The sequence below is a fragment of the Equus asinus genome, chromosome 8 (genome assembly GCF_041296235.1).
Source record: "Equus asinus isolate D_3611 breed Donkey chromosome 8, EquAss-T2T_v2, whole genome shotgun sequence".
NCBI classification, from domain to species: domain Eukaryota; kingdom Metazoa; phylum Chordata; class Mammalia; order Perissodactyla; family Equidae; genus Equus; species Equus asinus.
In genome coordinates, this window is record NC_091797.1 from 58,058,613 (window position 1) to 58,085,920 (window position 27,308).

General features: G+C 40.4%; 1 protein-coding gene across 1 annotated transcript; it reads right to left on the reverse strand.

Annotated features, from left to right (window-relative positions):
- Positions 1-394: 394 nt before the first annotated feature.
- SMIM13 (small integral membrane protein 13) lies at positions 395-26,531 on the reverse strand. The gene is made up of 2 exons (XM_014844531.3): positions 26,315-26,531; positions 395-4,074 (listed from the first exon to the last, which is right to left on the reverse strand). Exons 1-2 carry the CDS (start codon positions 26,388-26,390, stop codon positions 3,887-3,889), a joined length of 264 nt encoding a protein of 87 aa, XP_014700017.1. The 5' UTR covers positions 26,391-26,531; the 3' UTR covers positions 395-3,886.
- Positions 26,532-27,308: the final 777 nt, after the last annotated feature.

Consider the following 27,308-nt stretch of genomic DNA (forward strand, 5'->3'; position numbering starts at 1 on the left):
CAGGATGTTTCCTGTAAGAAACCACAGCAGCAGTATTTGTGAATGGTTATGCATAGAACTGACTTGGGGGCTAACGATAAACATTGGTTATAAGACAGCAGCACCCACACATTAATAAACAGAAAATGTAACTTTTACCAATATAAGATAAAATGTTATTACTCTTTAGGTTTTAAGTTAAAAACTATAGGATACTTTAAAAGCAGACAGTATAAGGTGCTTTAATTCTAGACTCCGTAACAAAATACTATTCCATCAGTTGCTTGAGGGTCTATCACCTTTGAGTGCTGCTCATTGGCTTTTTAAAGTCAACTTGAAACATAAAAGCACTTGAAGTTTACCATCAAAAGCTAGTTACATTGGTTGCATGTTACATTAAAACAGACCTTTTAAGAAAAAGTGACTTAAAAAAATACCACATTGTTGACTTAAAATAATTTCAAAAATTGTTGCTCTTGAAAGTAAAAATGAACTACTTTCAAATCTTTCAACACATTTTGGTTTAAAATGCCGTAGTTCGTGAAACCATTATTTAAAGTACTCTCAACTTTCAGCAAAATAACGGTGTGAAGGTGTTTTTATACCTAATAACATCTAAAGAAATGGGTCAGCACATGTGTAAATTGGCTATCCACCAAATAACAAAGTATTTATGTTTCCATGATGAAAACAGTACTACTAAATCCATCGGATGAATCTTTTAGTTTGATGAAAATATTAAAAACCTCATTTAACAGTGCCACACAAACATTTAGTGTTTTTGGCATTTAAAATCAGAGCAATGCTACCAATACAACTGACACAGGCAATTTTCACAGAAGTTTCAGAGGCAAAAGAGAAAGATCTGGAAATGGTTGGTTGGGAAGGAAACGAAACAACCTACCAGAATCCTCAATTTTAGAATTAATCCTCAAAGGTGGCATACCTGATCACCATTATTGTTTGTGAGCATTCAGACAAGACTAATACTTGTATGTGTTTTTCATGCTCAGGACCTTCTAAACCAAATTAACCACAAGCTAGTCTGTCTCCTACTGAGAAACTGAAAATGCACTTACAATGAAGTTCTGGTAATTTCAGCTACAAAAGCACTAAAACAGGAAAAGAACAGAAACACTATACCACACAGATAATTCTGTGTTAACAACTATTTCTTGTCTTTTTAGTGGCCTCAGAAATATGTACTATGTGGGGGAAGAGGGGTGCAGGGGGGAAAAAAAAGATTTTAAACAAAGGAATTAGTTTGTAGAATTTTCATATTGGCATCAGTGATTTCTTTTGACTCTTAGGATTTAAAACATGGCAGGATGTGAACTATGAATATGCTTTCAGGTATACTTCCCAAGTAAGCTAACCAAAAATTTCTCAAAATTCTATTAAGAAAGACATCCTTGAGGCATAAATATTAATAAATAATACCAACATGTAGACTTTACATGGATTAATTTGTAGAGACCCTTGGAGAGGTGGGTAGGTTACATCAGCCATCACTCTTTAATACTGACACAATATGGAAGCTCATCAGCTACTTAAAGTTTGTCAGCAACTATTATTATCTAAACCTAAGATATTCACTATAAAGTAGAACCCACAGCTCAAAATGTTAGACTATGAAAGATCTACTTTAAATATCCTCCCAGTACCAAGAAGCCTTTTAATCATTAATTTTTTTTCTGATGATCATTTTAATATATTTAGCTAGTATGAAGCACTAAAATTAATGCTTGAAACTTGTGTCACTGTTTCATTAATGCCTACAGTCACATAAAAATAAAAAACTGCATCCAACAAGGAAATGAAGACAGAAAGATTGCGCCCCACTCTCAGCTGCTGGGGTTTTCCCCAGCAAATGCTTAAAATTAAAGTTACGTTCTGTAAATTCCCTTTTAGTATATCCAAAGGGCTACAGTGACAGCAGAGGTGTTCATCAGGAATGAAACTTGGGGCAGAACAAGCAAGCTGTTAACAAACAAAACTATCTATCGGCATCAAGTATGAGGTATCAAACACAAAATTACACACCATCATAAAATAGAGGTGATACGCTGTGATGACTAGTTCTTGAGAAAACAGGTTAAAAACATAAAAAGAACTTAGATTAATAAGTTGGCTTTGCAGTTCACTCTTGTACAAAGCAGGTAACACTAAGCAGGAAGGTTCTTTGATCCATCTCTCTTCCCCAGTAAACACACAGTCCAAAGTCCAGTGAAGACAAACACGGGAACCTGGCAAGACTCATTTTACAGTGAAGCAGGCATTTTCAGCCACTCTCTCTTCCTCAATACCCTGCATCTCTGAGGTCTTGTCACAGAATTATTGTTCGTGAAGAAGTAGTTTCTCCACCACACACGCCTTGAGCATGAAGTCCTCCCATACAAAGGAGTAACTAATCCTACTCTTCCTAAAGTAGAAGCCAGCGCTCAGGTTCCTAAGTTACTACTCTAAGATCCGGAATAAGTTGCCAAAAAGAAATCACAGAGGATAACTATCTTAACAAGAGGCAGAATTAAGTTCCCAATAAATAAGTGCTATCCAAGAAAAAATAAATTTACAAACTACTTTTTATCTAATCTAAGATACCATCAATTGTAGGATGCACCACACGTATCACTAAGAAAAAACACAGGCAATTAAACTACAATGCAATGCTTTTGTATCATGTAGAAGGTTTATATTTATTGAAACAGCTTTTAGAGTCAAACAGATTTTTTACCATATCCATCTTGTGCAAAAGTAAAGAGAGTCTATGAAATAAACTGGTTAAGTTATAACTATAACTTCAAACTCTGAGACCGACTCTTCGGGACCACTTCCCAGACCACAGTGGCCGAGGTGTGCACTCTTCCACACGACAGCACCCTTGGTGTCGGCAAGAGTGCTGGTGACACAGCATTTCTGGAAAGAGTGCTCCACCGCTGTCTTCCGTTTAACGTCAGCAGGAAGCTTTGGACAAAACGATGTTGGCCGCCTTAACGACAGTCCTGCTCGACGCATGAATCGATCGCACCAGCCTCGTGTTGCTTTGAATTTTGTTTCATCTATTCCAAGCATTTTGGCAATTTCTCCCGCCTTCAACTGCATCGCCTGGCGTGTGATAGGCAATCCTTTTGCACGCGTCTCACTGACAAAATGTAGCACAGCTTCGTCTACCTGTGGGTATCTTCCTTTCTTAGGTCCCGTAAAGCACTTTGTTGTTGCTTTACAAGAAAATATGGAATTTCGGTCATTCTTCCAGCGACGGACATTTGCTTCACTGATATCAAACGTGCGCCCTGCTGCTCTGTTCCCATGCATTTCTGCATACACAATAACTTTCCGTTTCAATGCTGAATCATAGTGTAATCTTTTTGAAGACATTTTAAATGCCAATTAAAACTGACACATCGGATACCCACAATACAGTGATGACGCTATGACAATCTGAGAGTTCACACAGGCAGGCTGGATAATCACACCATGACTACTGCCCGGTTGGCAGCAATCTCGAGATGCATTCCAATTTCCGACAAGGTAAAATGTGAAAACAAAAACCACAGAAACAAAAAACATACATTATGGAACTAATAAAATACGGTTTTTCAAGCCTATAATATTTACCGGATTCACAGCAGTGCAAGAAAATAAGCCCAGGAGCCAAAGAACAAGCATATAAGTAAAAGCTGGTGAAGCAAAAGATTATCTTTAAGATGAAATTTGCAAATGGTCCAATTTGGTTTTAATTCCCTTTATTTTCATATGGCTTTACATGTAAATCATTGTTTGAATTGGATTTAAAATCCAAGTGCAAACGTTCCTCAATCTTTTAAGCAAACTGCAAAGCCACGTCCTTAAAGACAGATGCTCCCACCTGCCTTCCATCCTCCACTAGGGCGGGACTGCGGCTGCGTCAGCGGCCTTCTTCAGCAGCTGCCCTCCTTTGGCGAGTGGACCTGATCCTGTGCGGAGACGACGAAGGGTCTTCTTCTGTTTCAGATCCTGAAGGCTCATGATCTCCCTCCTGGGATCCTGTGTCTCCCACCAGTTCCCGCAGAAACTTGAATTTCGACAAAAAGAGGTGCCATACAAAATACCAACCTAAAGAGAGACAAAAACATTGAAGAAAAATCATCACACACAATGTTATCAACTGACAACATTCCAGTTAGTGGGGGGAGGTATACTACAAATAATATACGTAATATAAATAAATACATATTTGACCACAAATATATATTTACATTATAAACACTTATTAAGCATTTACTATGGATAAGGCATAAGGATAAACTCTGGGATTATACAGGAATGGCAAAAACAGTTTCTGCCTTTACAAAATTTGCAATCCAAGCCTGGTCCATCTACATTAAAATTCTAATGAGATTATGATACCTAAGTAGAAGTGTTTATTATATTAAAATCAAATTTTTCAGAGCATTTTTCTGGGGAAGAAAGAATATACTATGCTAATATTTACTCAAAGCAACGTTTCTTCAATTAGAATGCTAAAGACACTAAATGGCAAGAATCAACTGCACCACCCTGAAAACTTCTCAGTCAGGATCAAGCTATTCAAAAGTTTCCAGAAATAACAAATTTTCACAGAAAAGTAATAAATTTTCTTCAATTACATGATGAAAGAATAAAGCCAGAGCACCAGTATCTTCAGTTCAAGATTTAAAAAAATAGAATATTCTTGGGGGCTGGCCCGATGGCGTAGCAGTTAAGTCCACATGTTCGGCTTCAGCAGCCCAGGCTTCACTGGTTCGGATCCCAGGTGGGGACCTAGACACCACTCCAAGCCATGCTGTGGCAGGCGTCCCACGTATAAAGTGGAGGAAGATGGGCACAGATGTTAGCTCAGGGCCAACTTTCCTCAGCAAAAAGAGGATTGTGGCAGCAGATGTTAGCTCAGGGCTAATCTCCCTCAAAAAAAAAAAAAAAAACAATATTCTCATGTTAAAGTGATTAAAAAGTTTGAATAACTCTCCTTAAAAAAAAAATTTACTAATCAAGTTTCCATTATTTTTACAAGAAGTTTTACACGTACTAAGTTGTCAATGCCCACAAATAAGGAACGAACAATCAAGGAGTGTACAGGACAAACCTCTGGGCCCATGACCGACTGCTCTGAAACGCTAAGAGCACAAAATAAACAAAATCAACCACTGTAACAAAGGTTCTCACGCTGGCATGTTTTCTTGATGCCTTCTACTTTAAACTCTCTAGTCTCATAGAAAAGCAATGGACCACAGCATATTCTGATGACCAGCATTTATGAAAACAAAATCCAACCAGCTTTTCTAACCCCAGCATCACACCATTCCAAGATGAATGGCCACTTGACGGAAGTTCCTAATTTTATGTGTTTCTTTCTTACAATCTCTGAAAAAAAAAAGATTAACATAAACCCCTTTGTACTAAAAGACTAACTTCAGAGATTTAATCCATTTCTCAGGTTTTTGCTTTCCTTTAAGCTTGAGCACTGAGTGCTCAATGAACCACGTCACAAATATATTTTGGTTAACTGTGTGTTTGAGTGAAGCACTTAACTCTGTGAAATAGTACTTTAATGATGTTCCAAATTAGCAAGCTCTCTTTTCACCCAAATTTCTTTGTAAAAACAGGCACAGCAAATTAGTAGAAAGAACGCGGGAGAAGAAGTCAGGGGCCCCAGTTCTGATGGACGATTCAGAAAGCTATTCTGAGGAAAAAATGAGAAGGGAGCTAAAGGGCTCAGGAGCCTGGCACTGAGTTCAGATTCTGTAAAACGCTCAACTGACACGAGCTGTGGTTGTCCCTGTGCAGTGGAATCTGAGGTGACCTCTATTTTGCTGTTTAATCATCTTTTTTTATTGAGTTACAATTTACCTACCATAAAATTCACCCTTGTAAAGTGTACGATTCAGTGGTTTTTAGCTTATTCACAAGCTTGTGCAACCATCACCATTATCGGACTCCAGAACATTTTCATCCACCCCCAAAGAAACCAGACTCATTAGCAGTCACTTGCCATTTCCTCCTTCCCCCCGCCCCTGGCAACCGCTAAGCTACTTTTCTGTCTCTATGGATTTGTCTATTCTGAACATTTCATATAAATGGAATCACAATATGTAGTCTGGGTGTGGCTTCTTCCACTTGGCATATATTTTCAAGGTTCATCAGCCATGTTGTTGCATGTATTACTTCATCCCTTTTTAGTGTTGAATAGTAATACTCCATTGTATGGATACATCACGTTTTCTTTAACCATTCACCAATTAAAGGACATGTGAGTAGTTTCTACTTTTTGGCTATTATCAAAAACAAGGTTTCCGTTTTTTGGTTGCAATAACCATTTGGGTACAAGTTTTTGCATGGGCATGTTTTCATTTCTCTTGGGTATACATCTAGGAGTTTAATTGCTGAATCAGATGGTAACTTTACACTTTGCCATTTGTGAAATTGCTAAATTGTTTTCCAAAGCAGCTGCACCATTTTATACTCCCACCAGCAATGTATGAGATTCCAATTTCTCTACATCCTCACCAAGACTTCACTGCTCACCATTTTTGTTACAGTCATCCTAGCAGGTGTGAAGTGGCATATCATTGTGGCTTTTATTTGCATCTCCCTAATGACTAAAGATGTTGAAAGTCTTTGCATGTGTTTATTGATCATTTGTATATCTTCTCTGGAGAAATGTCTATTCAATTCCTTTGCTCATTTTTTAATCAGTTTGTATGTCTTATTATTGAGTTGTAAAAGTTCTTTACATATTCCTGACACTAGACCCTTTTCAGATATATAATTTGCAAATATTTTCGGCTAGTCTGTGAGTTGTCTTTTTACTGTACTGATAATGTTCCTTGAAGTACAAAAGTTCTTTATTATGATGAAGCCTAATTTATCATTTTTTCTTTGTGAAATCCAATTTATCTATTTTTCTTTGATTTCTTGCACTTTTGGTGTCATAGCTAGGAAACTACTGACTGACCCAAGGTCATCAAGATTTATACCTATGTATTCTTTGAAGAGTTTTAATTTTAGTTCTTACACTTAGGTCTTTGATCCATTTTTACTTAATTTTAATGTGAGAAAGGGGTGAGAATTCATTCTTTTGCATGTGGATATCAAGTTGTTCCAAAATTATTTGTTGAAAAGACTGTTCTTCCCTTCATTAGCCTTGGCACCTTTGTCAAAAGTCAAATGACCATAAATGTCACAGTTTATTTCTGGACTTGCAATTTTATCCCATTGATCTGTATGTCTATCCTTATGCCAGTACCACACCATCTTGATTATAGTAGCTTTGTATTAAGTTTCAAAATAGAGAGTATAAGTCCAGCAAATTTGTTTTTTTTTTTCCAGATTGTTTTGGCTATTCTGAGTCTCTTGCATTTCCATGTGAATTTTAGAATTATCTTATCAATTTCTGCCAAAAAAGGCAGAATTTTGATGGGGATTGAACAGAATCTGATGCGGGGATCTATACTGTTTTTTAAATAGTTCTTCGTACTTACCAAATTTTTCCATGATGGACACATATGATTTTGATAATCATGAAAATCAGGAGAAAAACAAGTCAGAAACTGATAAGTAAATCATGAATACACTCTAGATTTCTATGTTTTAAATACTCCAATGCTATTATTAGCCCAAACTAATAAGGCCAGTTGATTTCAACAGATACTAAGGAAGATCACTAACTCTTAGGATAGTTTTGAGAATACAACCTAAAAGTTAAAAGAACTCATTTGCCCAAGGTACTGTGCTAAATAGAGATTATAGAGGTGAATTTACCACCAGGGAAATTATAATCAAGCTCAAAGATCTAGTCTTGACTTCACAAAAGCCAAAGATTCCAAAAGTAGCTACAAGGGATAAAATAACCATACAGAAAAGTAACGATGGTTACTGGAAGTCTTTTGACTGAAAGGAGACTATGCTGAAGGGCTGTCACCACTGGGGTTCCCACCATCAAATACTATAGTGCCTTTGGGATGGTTAAGAAAAGCAAAGTCTCCCAGCACAGAAATCTACAAAATATGGAACTGAGGATAGCTGTAGCAGTCATAAGAGCATTCAGCTAGATCACAAACTCTTTCCCAATTTTAATAAAGAAAAAAAAATTTTTAAATCACTGCCAGCAACCAAACAATGTAAAGGATTCAATGTCAAGTGAAAATTCAGAATGTGGTGGCCAATGAGAGGAACTCCAGAGTTTGGAGCAGCAAGATACAGCCACTACCTCCACACTCACCATTCCCCTCTGGACCCACACCAGCTAGCCCAACAGACTTCACATCTCTTTAGTTTTTACCCCTAAATCTAGAGATAAGCAAACTTGAAAAGTATGCTAATTTTTCCCTACTCTGCCTGGGCGTAAGGGATGCGAGGGTTGGCGGTAGAGGGGGAGTTGTGGTTAGTGACACTGCTTCCCACCAAAAGTCAAGAGGTAGAGAATTCCCCTAACAGAGATACGGAGTTCATCTGCTGGGCAGCCAAAAAGAACAAATATCCACTGTGCTTGGTTTTTTACAATGACGACTGTAATGACAGGGTGGGAATGCAAAGTTAAGAGATAAATCGTAGTGTTGATAAGAACTGCAGGGGTATTCACGAAATTGAGGGAAGTTCAACAAGCTGCTCTCCAAGGAAAATGACTAAGTTCTTACACAGCTGTAATTCTGGGGAGAGAGACGGCAGGAGGAGGCGGAGGGGGGATTTCCAGATCGTGATACCTAGGATTGGTAAAATCTCACGCTTCTACAACGGATCGTTTATCAAAGAAGGTTAATAGTCCAAACAAAGGATGACACTAAAAATTCCAGGCAGTTTGATGAGAAAAACAACTATACACAACATATTTATTTTGGAAAAAGAACCATTATTAAAACCCCAATGGGTGTATATCAGGAAAAACATGACTTAGCAAAGAAGAAACTAAGAGAGGTACTATAGTGCCAGATAAAACTGCCAATATCTGGCTATGTTAATTAGATACGGAAATATATAATAGCTAACCTTTTTTTGTTTAACTTTGGGACAGGTACTGTGAGGAAATGCTTTGCCCATATCATTTATTGTCTAAATTGTTATTCAATTTAACTGAAGTGTCTACTCACATACTTCTGGTATGTCACACTCCCTGTAGCTGATTAATAGGGCCCTGTCCTATTCAACCAGTTTTTCGTTTGTCTGTTTTGCTGAGGAAGACTCACCCTGAGCTAACATCTGTTGCCAATCTTCCTCTTTTTGTTGCTTGAGGAAGATCAGCCTGAGCCAATACCTGTGCCAATCTTCCTCCACTTATATACATGGGTTGCTGCCACAGCATGGCTGACAAGTGGTGCAGGTGTGTGCCAGGGCTCTGAACCCGTGAACCCCGGCCACCGAAGCGGAGTGTGCCGAACTCAACCACAACACCACGGGGCCAGCCCCCATCCATAGCATTTTGCTTGTACTGATCTTACAATAAATACAAAGTAGAAAGTCATATACATAGTTCATCTCCTCTTATCCTAATAAAGCAGCTTTTAGTTCAAGTAACAAAAACCCTGACTTAGCTTAATCAAAAAGGGGGAATTTGTTATTAGCTTACAGGAATGTCTCATCGAGGGCATGGGAGGAAGCACCCTTACAGGGACTAGAACTAGAAGAAGACTCTTGGAAACTGGTCATTTTCTCAGCATACATACTTGCTTCACTTTCTTCTAGGCTTCTCTTACACATAGCTGCTGCTTCTTCACAGCTTTATATGACTTCTTGGTTCATAGCCTCAAAACAAAGCAGCCTAGAATCTTTGTCCCAACTTGGGTCAAGTGTCAAGCCCCAGGACCAGTGCTTGTTACCTGGGTCAGGCATTGTGAACATGGCTGTCGGGCCACCTCCAAGAGGTCAAGGGTGACTTTAGAGATTGGAGGGGAGGGGATGGGATAGCCTGGAGAAAGAACTCCAGTAAAGATGTCTCCTCTACTTTTATTAATCAATAGCCTCCTGAAGGATGGTCTCCTGTAAAGAAGTCATCCAAACAAACCATCCCTGAGCTGGGCAGGCAATTCTTTTGTTGGATAAAGTCTAACCAAAACCTTCAATCTTCTTGGGAGCTGCCTCGATTCCTTCAACACCTCAACACAATGTGACCTCTGACCAACATCCACACTGCAAGAGGTCCTCAACCACTTAAGCAGAGGAACTACTTGGGGTAGGGGTAAGGAGGAATCAGATGAGGCTGGGAGTCATATTCTCCCTTTTAGGAAAAAGAAGATATGTAAATATAAGGTAAGTTCAAAAGCATTTATTATCCAATGGAATGGCCCTAGTTAAGATATGTGATTACGACACTGCAGGCATTCAGAAGCAGCAGCACTCAAACCGGTTACTCACCATACTCTGCTAGGGAACATGTAGAAACTACAGACTCCCAATGACTCATCCCAGATATCCCAAATCAATCTCCAAGGATTGTGCTTATTCATTTTTTTAAAGCTCCCTAGATGATTCTGATGCACACACAAGTTTGGAAAAGAGAAATTGAGTGAAGAAGAAACAGGAGTGTTGTCGCAGATCAATTATGGAGATTGGCCAGGGAAAAGGAAAAAGAGATTAGCAATGGAGCACCAGTGGGAAAAGACAGTTGATCAGATCACCTATTTGAGAAGATCCCACTTGAGAAAAAGCAACAAAAGCCTTATTAGTATTTACTAATTGGACAAAGTGAGTATGTAAGAGGGAGCTATAAAGAAACTGCTCTGACATCACTGACCTGGGGCGATGCTGCAGGAGGACAAGAGATGTGTGATGAATGAGGAAATGGATGGTCAGAAGTTGGACATAAAGAATGATTATATCTTTGCTCCAAGTAGAATTGTATTGTGTCTGGTTATCAAAATGATTTAATATAACACTTATGTATTCAGAGTTCGTTCCCTTGTATCCAGTGAACGTAAGAGAAAACAAGTGGAAAGTTATGTAATACAAAATACAGCGTCACACTACCTACTTGTTACTGGTTGTAAGAGAACGTCAAATAGGGGAGTGGAGTGCGTGTTGGGAGGGGCAGAGGCACCACAGAAACAAAGGATAGAATCACCAGTTCAGATTTACAATTCTTGACTTAACATTAGATCAGCTTAATTTAGACTCTGGGCCCTAGTGACCAACTTCTCCCACATGTGTGTATGTATCTTTGGGGGAAAGCAGGAGAGGAGGACGAATAGCCACCAAACCCCAGGCTACCTCTTACCAAAAGGGCCTTACCCTTGGACCCTGCATGCCTACAGCAAACAGGACCTCTAAACACAAGTGTGGCTCGACAGTCCTCTCACCCAGACCTGCGGGACACACACCAGAAACTCTCTGCCTACCCTTACTCTATAGGGCGTGTGTCTTGTACCCTGTCCAGGGATTTAACAAGAGAGACATGGGAAGGAGGAAGGAGAGAAGAAAGGAGAGGTGGGGGAAAAGACTGTCCACAATTCCATGCACTTATAATCAGAAATTTGTCTGTTAAAGCAAGTACTGCAGTTTTTCATAGTTTAAAAGGCAAGTCTGTGCCTTGCTGCAGCCTCACGCTGGTGAGCACTCTATGTCAGAAAACTGGCTGGCAACAGAGGGTATGTATTCTGGGATAAGCAAAAGAGCACTTGTTTGTGTGTGCCAATAACCAAGCGTTAGTTGAAAGGATGAATTTCATGAAACACTCTGTACACTGTTTTTCTATGCAAGATAAATGTACTGGCAGCAGAAGGGCAGTGATGCCAGATGAACTTGAGAGATGAAGCATCACCATCAACACACCACAGACCCAGGGGAGAGCTGTAATTATAGAGCTCTCCATTCACAGAGCGCTTTTACATTCAACATCTCATTCAATCCTCCCAATAGCCCTCTGAATTTATTAGAGTAGGAATATTATCCCCATTTTCTAGATAAGAAAATAAAGGTTCAAAGTGACTTACAACCATGGAAGAGGGCGGTTAGGCAAAACAGAACAATGAATTTAAAAGTGTATCAAGTTTCTCAGATTTTCATGGTGAAAGTATGGCTAAAACACAAAACAGTAATTAGGGAACCAAAATTTGATTTCACTGAGCAAGATCTTTTTAGGTCAAAAGCCCAGGTGCAGTATAACCACAAATTCCTATCAAATCTTTGTGAAATCATTCCAGCAGAGTTACATCATCTCACCTTCACAAGGTATCTAAGTGGTTAACTAACCAGCTCAGCAGTAATCTCAGTTTGTAGAAAGCGCTTTTCTGTCTTCAATCCTCTTACCTTATTTTCATTTTCCTCTGAAAGCAGCTAAGGCTCCCTTCTAAGATCACATGTCCAAGGCCACAGACACAGGCTCAGCAGAAACAGAGCCACGCTCTTCCAACTGCTTCCACAATGCTCCCTCCACTGCCTAGCCCTTTCAGAACCACATACCAGGCAACACCGGAAGCCAAGCCCCTGGAGAGACCCTTACTGATCGACACAGGATGGAACCATAATACCTCCACACACCCAAAACTCTTTTATCCAATAAATGTAAGACATTTTTAAAGCTGCCTTTTAAAACCTCTCCTCTTTCTATTTTCTTCTCCCTTTGGTGATCACAACACTCTCATGGATCCAAATATTACCTCTATTACAAATGATGGCCAAATTTTTCATCCATACCTTCTACCTTTCTTGAACTCCAGAAAGGAATCTCTACCTGGTTGGCTTGAAACACCTTAAAAAAGTACATACAGGGGCTGGCCCCGTGGTGCAGTGGTTAAGTTTGGTGCGCTCTGCCTTCGGTGGCCCGGGTTTGCAGGTTAGGATCCCTGGTACGGACATGCACCACTCATCAGCCATGCTGTGGTGGTGTCCCACATACAGAACAGAGGAAGAATGGCACAGATGTTAGCTCAGGGACAATCTTGCTCAAGCAGGAAAAGAGGAAGATTAGCAACAGATGTTAGCTCAGGGCAAATCTTCCTTAGTAAAAAATAAATAAATAAAAGTATATACATAAAGAGCTCCTTCTGATTGTCATGTTTGTGATGGGTATTGTGTCATCTCCCCATCTCTCTGGTGGAAAAGGTTCCTTTTCGGCACATTGCCTCTCCCCTACTTTACCTCAGTGCTATAGATTCTACCTTAATAACCCTCTCCCATGTGTTTCCTTCTCTACATTCCCAGTGCCACTCTTTATCCAAGATCAAATACTTATTATCTGTCAACTGGATTATCACTATAATCTCCTATCTCAGAGACATGTTGGAGCCACACTGCTTGGTTGAATCCTAACTCAACAACTTAGATGCAACTTGGGCAAGTTAACTTCTATGTGTCTCAGTTTCCTCTTCTATAAAATGGAGATAACAGTACCCACGCTCAAAGAGTCAACATGGTAATAAAAAGAATACATGTAACATGCTAAAAAGAATGTCTGGCCCATAATAAACACTCATGAGACATTAGCCACTGTTATTATCTCCTAGGCTCTGGTCTCTTCCTTTCTAGGGCAAACTCCACAGACACAAAGTTACTACCACTATTACTGAGAATTTTTAAGCATCATTAATACAGGATTTTCCATCTTTCTAGTACATTTATCTCTTCAGTATAGTGCTCTCTTGGATGATTTATCTAGCACTTCATGCTCACTTCTATCCCTCACTGTATTTTTGTTTGTTTGTTTTTTGGTGAGGAAGACTGGCCCTGAGCTAACATCTGTTGCCAATCTTCCTCTTCCCCCCCGCCCCAAAGCCCCAGTACATAGTTGTATATCCTAGTTGTAAGTCCTTCTAGTTCTTTTATGTGGGAGACGGCCACAGCATGACTTGATGAGCGGTGTGTAGGTTCACGCCCAGGATCCGAACTGGCGAACCCAGGGCCACCGAAGTGGAGAACACAAACTTAACCACTACAAAACTAGGCTGGCCCCCTTCATTGTATGAATAACTAATTGTCTGTCATCCCCTCAAGAAAGAAGTTTCTTAAGGAAGAGAAATGTATGGTTTATTAATGTTGTCCACTGTGCTCTCTCTTCCTTAGAACAGCATCTGGCAGAGTAGATACTCAAAACAAATCAACCAACCTCCATCCTCTCCCCACCCACCCACACACAAACTACCCATGAATTTAAAGGTTTAATGATTTTCACTAATTAACCCATTTCAGAGCTCTGGTGATGCCCAGTATATAATATAGTAGCTGATAAATGTAACTGCTGGGTGACCTTTCACAAAGATAGTGAACAACCTTATCAACCAAGTTGACCTGACGTGTACAGAACATTCCACTCAATAACAGCAGAAAGCACAACATTCTTTTCAAGTGTATACAGAACTTTCACCAAGACAGATCATTAATTAGTCCCATTAAATTTAAGGGTAAACTCTCTTAAATTTTATTACACAAAATACATTTTCTGACCATAACAAAATTAAACTAGAAATTGATTAAGAAAATGATATATGGGAAATAATCAAATATTCAAAATTTAAACAACGCACTTCTACATAATCCATGGTTCAAAGGAGAAATCATAAGAAACCAGAAAGTATTTTGAACTGAGTAACATTTTTTTAAAAATTCAAAGCAATACCTGGAAAGAAATTTCTATCAATAAATATCTATTTTTTTAAGAATAAGAAAGGTCTAAAATCAATAATCTAAGCTTCTACCATAAGAAACTAGAAAAAGTGCAAATTAAGCTCAAAATAAGTAGAATAAAATAAAGATATAAGCATAAAGCAATGAAATAGAATATGGACAAATAATAGAGGGAAAAAAATAATCAATGAAACCAAAGCTGATTCCTTAAAAAGACGATTAAAATTTATAAACCTCTAGCCAGACTGATAATGAAAAAAAGAGAAAGAAGACAAATAACCAATATCAGCACTGAAAGAGAAGACATCACCACAGATCCTACAGATATTAAAAGCATGATATAAACTTTATCCCTGTAAATTATACAATTCAGATTAAATAGACATAGTGCTTAAAAGACACAAACTATCAAAGTTCATTCAATAAGCAACAGTTATCTAGAATAGCCCAGTATCAATTAAAGAATTTGTAGTTAAAAACCCTCCCCAAAAGAAAAGTCCTGGCCCAGATTAACTCTACCCAACCTTTAAGAAAGAGAATATGAATTGTAGCAGACACATTTTCATAATCTCAATGAGTCAAGACTTTGTTTACCTTTGTGTGACCTGTTCCCTTGAGTGTGGGCAGAACCTGTGACCTACTTCCAACCAAGAGAATATGGCAAAGGTGATGGGACAGCCACTCCCATTATAAGGTTATGTTATATGGTAAAGGTAAAGGGATTTTGCGGATGTAATTAAGGTCTCAATCAGTTGACTTTGAGTTACTCAAAAGGGAAATTATCCTAGGCGGACCTAACTCAATTTTAAGTGAAAATCTTTAGAAGAGAGACTGAGACCTTCTCCGGTATCAGAGATTCTCATGCTTGAAGAAGCCACCATAAGTCCTACAGTCACGAGAAAGTGAATTCTGTAACAACCACATGAGCCAGGCCAATACCACAACTACAGACTTGTGAGATGAGGAGCAAAGGACGCAGCTAAGCCATACCGACTTCTGACTCATAGAAACTGTGAGCTAATAATCACATGTGAAGATGCTAAGTTTGCGGTAATTTGTCACACAGCAATAGCAAACTAATATAGCAATTCTATACAAACTCTTCCAAAAAACAAAAGAGAAAGAATGTTTCCCAACTCATTTGATGAGCTCTGCATGACTCTTAGGGCAAACCAGACAAAGGCATTTAAGAAAACTACAAATACTCCTATGAATGTAAATAGGAAAACCTTAAATATTTGGTAAATCAAATCGTGCAATATATAAAAAAGATAATACAGGAGCTGGCCTGGTGGCGCAGCAGTTAAGTTCGCACATTCTGGTTCGGCGGCCCGGAGTTCACTGGTTCGGATCCCGGGTGTGGACATGGCACTGCTTGGCACACCATGCTGTGGTAGGCGTCCCACATATAAAGTAGAGGAAGATGGGCAAGGATGCTAGCTCAGGGTCAGCCTTCCTCAGCAAAAAAAGAAGAGGACTGGCAGTAATTAGGTCAGGGCTAATCTTCCTCAAAAAAAAAAGAAAAAGATAATACATTAAAACAAGAGGGGTTTATTTGAGGAATGTAGAGTTGGTTTAACATTCAAAACTGAATCAATGTAATTCACCATATTAACAAAGAAAAACCACATGATCATCTCAAAAGATACAGAAAAAGCATTTGGGAAAAAATCCATCTATTTCTAATTTTTTAAAAAAATCTCAACAAAGTTGGAAAAGAAGGAAACTTTTCTTCATCAACCTGATAAAGAATATCTACAAAAACCCCACAGCTGACATTATATTCCATGGTAAAAGATTAAATGTCCCTTTTCAAAAGATCAGGAGGAAAGTCTGCTCTCACCGCTCTCTTCCAACACTGTCCTGGTGGGACAATGAGGCAAAAACTAAAAGGCATACACACTGGAAAGAACAGGTAAAACAAACTTCATGTGCAGTTAACACGAGCCTCTGGGTAGGAAAGCTTATGGAATTCACAAAAAATAAAGTTAATAAGCAAGTTTAAAAGTTTTGCCAAATACACTGTCAATATACAAAAATCATTTGTATTTCTATATATTAGCAGCAAACATAAAAGAATACCATTTACAATAGCATCAAAATATGAAATCTTTACAGTTAAATTTGACAAAATTAGCTCAAGAACTATATGATACATGGAAATATATAAAATGTTGCTGAGAGAAATTAAAGTCCTAAGAAAAAACGGAGAGATACAATATGGTCATGGATCTCAACATTAAGATGTCAATTCTCTCCACCTTGACCTATGGATTTAATAGATCTATTTTGACAAGCTGATTCTGAAGCTTAAAATGAAATGCAAAGACTCTAAAATAGCCAAAACATTTTGAAAAGAATAACAGTGCATAACCTACACAATTGACATAAGGATAGACATATAGGTCAATGGAACAGAAAAGTCCAGAAATAAACCTATACATATAGTGTCAATTGATTTTCAACAATTGCCTTTTCAACAAATGATGCTAAATCAGTTGGACATCCTTACATAAAAAGAAAAAAGAACCCCAATCCTTAACTCAAACCATACACAAAAATTACCTCAAAGGAGATCACAGACCTATGAGAGTAAAACCTAAACATAAAACTCCTGGAAGAAAACATAGGAGAAAATCTTTGTGACCCTAGGGTAAGAAATGATTTCTTAGGACTCAAAAAGCATGAGATATGAAAGAAAAAATTAATAAATGAGACAATCAAAATACAAAACACTTGCTCTTCTAACGATACTTAAAAATGAAAAAGCAAGATATATATTAGAAGAAAATATTTACAAAAAATACATCTTATTGATAAAAGACTGAACCCAAAATACATAGAGAATTGTTACAACTTGGTAATAAAAGACAACGCAATTTTTTTAAATGGCAAAAAATTTGAAGAGACACTTTACCACATGACTGTTGAGAATGCAAAATGTTTGGCAATTTCTTATAAAGTTACCCAAGAGAAATGAAAATATACATTCCCACCAAGACTTGTAACTGCATGTTAATAACAATAATAATGTTTGTAACAGCCAAAAGCTGGAAACAACTCTAACATCCACCAATAAGTAAATGGATAAACAAATTGTGATACATCCAGACAATCGAATATTATCCATCGATAAAAACAACGAATCACTGACATACACAACACAGATGGATTTCAAAAGCATCATGCTAAATGAAAGAAGTCAAACACAAAGCATGTTGTATGAGTTCATTTACATTAAATTCTAGAAAAGGCAAAATTATGGTTCTGGAAAGCCATGCTGTTGTCACCAGGGGTTTGAGGACTGACTACAAAAGGACACGAGGGAACTTTCTGGAGTGATGAAAATGTTCTGTATCCTGATTCTGGTGGTAGTCACACTACTGCATACATTTGCTAAAACTCATCAAATTCTGTAATTTCTGTTCACACTTTTCTGTGATCAACAGATTTTACCTTATTCTATCATCTTTGAAATGTATATTATCCTAAGTCAAAGGATATTAAACTAAGGATAGTTTAAATTTCTAAAACCAGATTTAATCTTTGAAAATCTATTTTTCAAACACCAATTACTTCATATTTATTCACCTGTACCTCAATGTAAGATAGATAAGCAGAAATACAGTCGACCCTCAGTGTTCCCAGATTCCACTACTTGCAAAGTCACCTACTGGCTAAAATGAGCGAGGCTCAGTGCACTGCTCAAGCCAGAGAGCTAATTAAGTGGCAGTACTAGTAGTCTTTAAAGCGAGATCAGCCAGGGTCTGACTCTGTCCACTAACTCCCTGACCTTTAAGCACAGCAGGAACCTGGGACTGGGTACTAGACAAGGTCTACAAATTCCAATCTGCCAGGGTCTGTTGAAATAGAGGGCACAACCAAGCCAACCTCTGGAGAAGGGAGGGTCTGCACACCAGACAAATAACTACTTCTCTCTCCTCTGGTAGGCCCACACTGCTATTCTCCTACGACCTAAAGACTTCAAATGTCACATACGCTTTTGACACAGGGGCAGGCAGACAGAAGTGGCGTCACTGTTGCTGGGCCACACTACAATGAGAAGGCCACCACCACTCCCAGGCCCTACTGTTGCTGCCTTAGCTCAAACTTTCATCAACCGTTAAAGCTAACCTCCTAACTGGTTTCCTTGCTTCTAGCCTCCCACTCTCCACACACTGTAGCTAAAGCAGCCTATAAAATTCTAAGTTCCTGCTAAAAACTCTTAGACAGCTCCCCACAGCCCATCAGAAAGCATACACTCTGCGGGTGATGCTATAAATTTAATGCCACCATTTGGATGCCTCCTGTCCCCATCTATAACCTCATCCTAGTTAATTCTTCAAGTGTCTGTTGAACCAGGGGGCACAACCAACCCAACCTCTGGAGAAGGGAGGGTCTGCACACCAGACAAATAACTACTCTCTCCTGTAGGCCCATACAGCTATTCTATTTATCCATTCATTCAAATATTCGTTGAGCACCTACTACGTGCCAAATACCATCGTTACTGCAACATACTTGTCCAATGATAATGAAGAACCAGAGGTAAAAATGAAGCAGAGGAAGCAGACGGGGGTACGTGTGTATGAGGCTAGTGTCTTACAGAGAGGCTAGGCAAGCCTCACTGACAACTGGAATGACAAAATTGCCATTTACAGAGATGGAGAAGGCTGCAAGATCAAGAATGTGGTTTTAGATATGCTAAGTTTGGAATGCTCATTATATTCATTGTTTAACAGATTTTATAACCCTCTCTCCAGGTCCCCTCCCTCCCAGGAGGTCAGGGAGTGGAGCTGAAACTTCCCACTCTCTAATCATGTTCTGTCTTTTCGGTGACCAGCCTCTACCCTGAAACTATCTAAAGGACCCTCACTAGCACAGACTAAGGCATGATCAAAAGGGGCTTGCTATGAATAACACAAGACGCTCCTGTAACTCAGGAAATTCCAAGGATTTAGGGAGCTCTGTGACAGAGACCAGGGACAAAGACTGAACGTATTTTTTATTGTCCTACTGAGATGAACTGAGTGCTTGCTGATTGCTCTTGGAGCCTTGGGCAAAGAAAAAGCTTGTTTCTGTTTGAAAAGAAGATGATAGGGAATGAATATACACATGCGAGTTGATGAATTTCATATAAAAGTACAGCATACCTACACTAGTAAACCTTTTCTTAGACTTCTGCAATCTGTTGTTGAAAGTAATGACTAAGCTGTATCCCCTTCCAGAACTTGTGACTTGGTGGTAGGCCCAGGTTGCAGTTATCTTTCTATCACAGACCCATGCTTACAAGAGATGCTCAAATATCCAGGGGATGAATGAGTGTATGACAGATGGCCCAATGAGTGAGAAAAAATGAGGAAGGTAAAATAATGCCTAAAGTTTTGGACCTACACTGAAAACAAGGAGTTGTTTCAGGGAAAGATTCTGAGCCCTATGAAACAACCAGAAAAAGGAGTTAGACTCGTGTACGTGGAACTGGAGCTCAGAAGCCTGGTCTTTCCTACTGGAGTATAAGACCCTCAAGTGCAGACATTACGCTTTATTAATGTTGGGACACCCACAGCCACCACCACAGCACCTGAACATATGAGTTCATTAGGCGTATTTTATTCGGTAATATATGCGTTATCCATCTTGAGAGAACCTTGTTTTGTACAACACTTAAGACTTATTTGTAGTGGAAATTTAACTTAATTTATATTGAGGAATCCTTCTTCATTCCTTCTTCAAATAGAGGAGGGCCTACTACATGCCAGGCAGTAGTCTGGGATCTAGGGATAAAGAACAAAGCAAACGAGGGCCCTGCCTTCAGGAAGCTTACACTCTAACTGGGGGAAACAAACACATAAGACAGCTCATTTCCGAAAGGGTGAGAAGTCTGAAAATGAAGGGTCAATGAGACAGATGCGGTCAGGGCAGGTCTCTCTGAGATGACGGCTGATGTGAAATATGAATGAAAGGGAACCAGCCATTTGAAGAACTAAAGGAAAACTGAGGGCAAAGGCCTAGAGGAGAGTACTGGGTTGGCCTGTGGCAGAATGTCGAGAATAGTGGGGAGGAAAAGGGAGAGACGAGTGGGAGGGGACTACAGCACACAGGCACTTGGAGCCCACAGTGAGAAATCTAGGTTATATTTCAAGGAAAGTGGGAAGCCATTGGAGGACAGGTTTTAAGCAAGTAGTGACATTTTTAAAAGAGTGGTAACTGATCTAGCAGACCAAAGGAAGCAAAAATCTGGATGGCAGGAGAGGGGGATACCAATTGGAGCCAAAATTCAATCAAGAAGTGTGGAAAAGATCAGGACTTGGGATAGGAAGAAGGTGGGGAAGGAAAAAGGATTAGCTGAAAGTCTATTTACAGAACTGTCATGCAGGCAGCTAAGTCTGTAACTCTGACGCAGAAAATGAGAGGATTCATCTCTGGAGAGATGGATACCTACAGAGAACACACCTCCAGACACTAACAACTGGGGACTCCCCTGGGGATGAAGCCAGCCTACTGCCCAGTCACCCTGCCTTGAGCCCAGAGCTGACACTGAGATTCACCACCATCTTTTACTACTCCACCTTTAAACACGAACAGAGAACAGATCACTAGACATTTACAGAAAACCTCCAATCACAAAAAGAGTCCAAAGCAAACAAGCAAAAAGAAAATACATGGAAGAAACAAAGGCAATGTAGAAAGAAGAAAAACACTTTATTAAAAAAAACAATAGGGGCCGGCCGGTGGCACAGCGGTTCAGTGCGCATGTTCTGCTTCTCGGTGGCCCGCGGTTCACCAGTTCGGATCCCGGGTGTGAACATGCCACCACTTGGCAAAAGCCATGCTGTGGTAGGCACCCCACGTATAAAGTAGAGGAAGATGGGCATGGATGTTAGCTCAGGGCCAGTCTTCCTCAGCAAAATGAGGAGGATTGGCAGCGGTTAGCTCAGAGCTAAACTTCCTCAAAAAAAACCCCAAAAAAACCCAATAAAAACAACTATAACTAATATGCTTATGGGGATAAGATATTACACACATGAAGCAAGAACAGGTACTATATTGGGGCTGGTGTGGTGGTGTAGTGGTTAAGTTTACATGCTTCACTTCAGCAGCCCAGTGTTCATGGGTTCAGATCCCAGGCGTGGACCTACACACCACTCATCAAGCCATGCTGAGGCAACAACTCACATACAAAAAATAGAGGAAGATTGGCACAGATGTTAGCTCAGGAACAATCTTCTTCACCGCCCCACCCCCCCAAAAAAGTGAACAAGTATTACACAAGAGAAGTCATCACTGAACAAGAAAGCTCTAAACTTAAAAATTGATAGCTGAAATAAAAACATAAGAGATTGAAGATAAACCCAAAACACCAGAAGAAAGGGAGAGGGAAAAGTAAGATAGAAAATAGGAGATAAAAGGAAAAAATTAAAGAATTGGCCCATAAGGTCCAACATCTAACTAAGAGACATTTCAGAAAGAATAAAGAAAATGGAGCAGAGAAAATTGTCAAAGATCTAATAGAAAATTTCCCCAGAAATAAAGAACAAATCTGAACCAAAAGGGCCCAGAAAAATGAAAGAAAGAGAAACATACCAAGGCACATCATTATGATGTTTCAGAACAAGATAAAAAAAACTATCCAGAAGGCATCTAGAAAGAGAAACAAGTCAATTATACAGACAAGGAAATGGAAGGCATCAGATTTCTCAAAATCAAGTCTAGGAAGCTAGAAATCAATGGAGTAATAATTTTTAAATTCTGGAAGAAAATTATTTACAACCTGAAATCTATTCACATTATCAATCAAGTATAAAGGTATAAAATAAAATAAGACATTTCCAGGCAGGTATTAGCTCAAAGAATTTTTTTCATGCATTCTTTCTTAGAAAGCTACTAGAAAATATGCTCCAGCAAAACAAGAGTGTCAAGTGAGAAAGATGATGACACAAGATCTTGAAAACAGGATTTAGAACTGAGAAAATAAAGGGTAAGCAAAGAACGAAAGCTGCTGAGAAGGAAGCAAGGCTCCAGGACTAGGTGAGGGAGTTGGAGGAAGGGGCCAGGGGAGGCGAGCAATACCTCCTTTCAACACATAATAAATATTACTGATGAGTATGTGTAAGAGATTATGGAACATTGGCAGGGGACCAATTAACAATGTGTACATAGAAAGAAGTAATACTAGATTTAAAAAAAGGCAATTATTAACTTTAAGAAAAATGGAGAACCATATAAGGAAGGACATATGGTCATATTACACTATTTGACCAGCAAGGACTATTTACATAGTCAAAATATAAACCTTGACTACCAAGTCAGCCAAAAAATGATCATTAATGGCATGCAGAGAAAGAAATGAGGATTCTACCATGGTTAATAAATAACGTCTGAAATTGCAAAACCAAGAAACAGCCATGAATATTATTTAGGAATATGGAAGTAAATAACTAGGGGAAACAGTGAAACTGAGGGTTGAAAGGAACTACCTTTTCACGTCTTTTAGTACTAGTGACTTTTGAAACTTTATTTCTTTTGTTAAAAACTTTCAAGAAAATATTGTCTTAATAAAAGAGTCCGGCTAGTATATGAAAAGTGCATTATAAAGAAGGGGGGGGAGTGGAAAAACACTAGTCGGGAAACTAAGGCAAGCCAAAGATGACAGCGGTGGTGGCTGTGGACATGGAGAAGACGACATACTTCAGATTTTTTAAAAGAGATAAAACTTAGGAGACTTCAGATAGAGTTGTTATTTGTAAGGGGAGGGGGATGGGGAGTAAGAGGAAGGGCAAAACAAAAGAAACCAAGGACGACACCTACGTCCTTGGCTGCTGGTAACATCTGAGATGGGACGGGGCGTGGGGGGGAGGGGGGACGATGGGACGACGTGGGGTGGGGTGAGGTCAGAAGGACAGACAGGACAGCCACATGGCTGATCTGAGATGGGACTGGAATGGGGCAGGGCAGGCGGACAGGTGGTAGAAATCAAGAGTTCTGTTTCAGCTGTGTTAAGTCTGAGATGCGTCTTACATCTCCAAGTGGGGATCAAGAAAAAAAATTTGCTGCATGAGCCTGGGGTGTAGGACAGAAGTGAGAGCTGGAGATATCAACTTAGTCATTAGTTACAGTTAATATTCACATCTTTAGAACCAGATAAAAATCCATTGAGAGAGAACAAAAGAAAGGAGGAAATAAAAATGTAGATCTGTACTATAACATACTTCAGAAATTTCATAGAAAATAGCATGCATCTCATGGCGTAAGGACAAGTACTAGTCCATAAAATTTTTATTTCAGAGATAGAGAGATGATAGGTAGATAGGTGTATATATAAACCGATGGATATATGTAATTTATAAACTTACGAATGTACTGGGAATAATGTAAAGTGATTTCCTATTGTGAATTATGATCAAAAAAGTCAAGAAATTCTAGGGGATGAGAAGTCAGGAAAAGATAAAAATTAGCCACTATGGTAGGAAGAACAGCATAAAATATAGTGTACAAAAGCCAGGAGAAATGCTTCATGGAAGAAATGCTCACCTGTACAGAATAAGTATGATAAGTTAAGTACAATTAGGACCAATAAGTGGCCATGGACTTGGCAATATGGAGGCCATCTGTTATTGACCTTGACAAGGGCAGCTTCGGTGAACAGTAGGAGCGGAAAACATTATCGAATGACTGAGAGGTGAGAAAGCAGACGTGACCAACACAGACAGCAGAAGGAAAACCTCCCGAGGAACCTGAAATTTGAAAATCAGAATTCACTACGTGAAAGAGCCAGTCAGAGTTCTAAACTAAACTGGGCTATGAGGTTCTTGGGGCAGACCCTGTCACAGATTTCTAACTGCAATGTGACCGTATTTGGAGAGAGGGCCATTAAAGAGTTAAGATTAAATGAACTCATAAGGGTGGGGCCCTAATCCAATATGACTGGTATCCTTCTTAGAAAAGATTAAGACACAGACACAGAGGAAAGACCACGTGAAGACACAGGGAGAAGACAGCCATCTATAAGCCAAAGACAGACGCCTCCCAAGAAATCAACCCTGCTGACACCTTGACCTCAAACTTCTAGCCTCCAGACCTGTGAGAAAATGAATTTCTGTTGCTTAATGTCTGTGGTAATGTCGTTTATTAATGGCAGCCCTAGCAAACTAACACAATACCCTTGTTTCTCTCTCAAATCTGGTAGGATCCTTCTCTCTTCTCCCCAAATCCCTAGTCAAACATGAAGCTAGCCCATCATTAGCTCTCCCAATAAAAAAGGGCTTGGATGACCTCTTCATTAGAGCTATTACTTCCTGACCATTCCAATCAAAATAAGGCCTTTTACTTACCACACCTCACCTCTCATTCCACAATGTTTTCTGAAATGAAAGGCAGGGCGCTTTTAGAAAAATAAGTAAAATTAAAGTCAAATCGCTATTGGGAGCTGAGAGAGCAAGTCTGATGTATGTAGCAATCAGGAATTTTGATGCCCCAAAGGCAAGTTTGGCAAATATTCTATCCAAGGTGTTGTATGGTCTGTGTGCCACATCCCCATCTCCAGGCAGCCTGAATCTCCAAATCAGGAAAAAAAAAAAAAAAAAGCATATGCTTCTCCTTTTTCTCTCCTTCCTCACATCCAAACAAATCACAAAGATCTGGTTTTCCTTACTTCAAGAATCTTAAACATCTACAATTAGCCCTAAATCCTGATATCACAAGCAGGAAATTGAGAAAGGCTTTTCAATCGTTTTATCATCAGAAAAGAAAGGCTGTGTAAGTGAGAAGCTTTAACTCTGACGCCTTAGTAAATCAAGAAAATTAAAAATATAAATATATAAACACAAATGCACGCATATGCACAAGTGCACACATACCTTCTCCAAACTCAGCTGATACTCAGCATTTAGCACATTAATCATGTAATGAATAAGCCCTACAGTATTTATATTGAATTCTGGCCAATCCCTGCATCAACCTGAACCCACACTTCAATATCATAATTATAAAAAATTCACTGAATCTGGTTCTAAACACTTCCCAAATTTTCACAATTGCTCAGTCACTCTGCTAAGAGACCTGTGGTTGTCAGTTACTGTGTCTAAGGAAATCGAAAAGATCTAAAATTGCTCTAGTATTACTTTGAGAGAGAAGAGTTTTATGTCCTCTCATTCCACGAGGGAAAAAACCAACAGCAAACAAAAGAGCACCATTATTACAGAACTAAGACTTAGGCTACCCGACCCTGGAAGTTTAACATCGCCGCTGTTTTTAAGTTCTGCCTAGTGTCATATTTCTGTTTGGAATTTAGTTTAAGCCTGAACTCGAAGTAAACAAACAATTTCACGTGCGCTTCAAACCCAACTCTGTCCGTATCCCGGATTAAATGAAGAAAGCGAAACCTCTCATTATCATTAGGGTCAGAACCCGCAAAAAAGAAAAAGGAGTAAGCAATAATCACTTCACCCTCGAATACAGGCCAAGGTTAAAATCTGGGCAGACTGTGATAAGAACGGCAATCAAGGGCGGACGCTGCCGGGGAAGCAGTATCTGGTTCAACCCCGAGTCAGGATGCCCAGCCCTGGATCCTGTTCCTTCCCTCTCCAGCATGCCAGCGGGCCTGTATCAGTCAGGGGTCCATCTCCTCGGAGCCCACTCCTGAAGGTGGACAACAGATGACTTTAAGACACCAATCCATCCACGCCTTTTTTTTTTACCAGCCCAAACAAGCAAGTCAGCACCGTGTGTACCGCGGTGTGGAACTGCCCTACGGCGATGCCCCACTCACCGCACACCATCAGCAGCAGGACGATGAGCAGCGTGGCCACGAACACCAGCAGGGTCAGCCCGACGTTGTGCCACATCTTGGGGGGCGGCGGGCAGGCGGCCGCGGCCGGGCGGGCGGCGCGTCCTGGGCTTCAGCGGCGAGCGCCGGGCGCGGCTGGCCCCCGGGCCGGCATGGGCGGCGGGCGCCCCTCGGCAGCGCCCCCAGGGGGCGGGGCGGGGCGGGGCGGGGCGGCGCGGGGGCGGGCGCGGCTGCCGGCCCGACCGACCCTCCTTGTCTCCCCGGCCGGCGGGGCGCGGGCTGGCGCGGGTGTCCCTACGCCCTCATCGCTCCGGGGAGCCGCGGACGCGACGCCCGGAGACCCCGGCGGCGGCTGGATGCGCTCCCATGGCGGACGCCGCGCGTTCGTGGATAGGAGAGACGGCGAGCACAGGACCGCGTGGCGGCCACCCGGCCCTCGTCGCCACTCGCCCGAGGGTCCCTCAGCCTCCAAGGACCGCAGAGGTTAACGTCTCCCGGCTGCGCCGCGGCTGCCTCTCGGCCCCAAGCCCTCTCCCCCTGCGGCAGCTCATCACCGAGCGTCCCCACCACTCGCCTCCTCCGCGGCGCGGGGCGGCTGGGAGATGGAGTGCAGAGGCAGGTGGAGACTTGAGGAAGCCGCCCTGCAGGGACTACAACTCCCAGAATGCAATGACAATTCAGTCGCTTTGCTTCTCTCTTCCCCGCTCCCCCTCCGCCTTTGATTTTCCTCAACCCACAAGCTCTGTCTACCGACTGCGGGTTGATGTTCTCGGAACCCGCGCGGTTGTCTACTTCTCGGGGCTGTACCGAAGCGCCAGAGTGATTTCCACCTTACTCCACACGGAAAGGCGTTTCGTTTAAAGTCGTGATCGACGAAGCATGAAGAGGGAAGAAAGGGCAGGCAGCTGACTGAAAAACTGGTTGCATGTAAACCCAGCCCCGTTGCTGCAGGCAAAGGCTGGATAAATGGGACTTT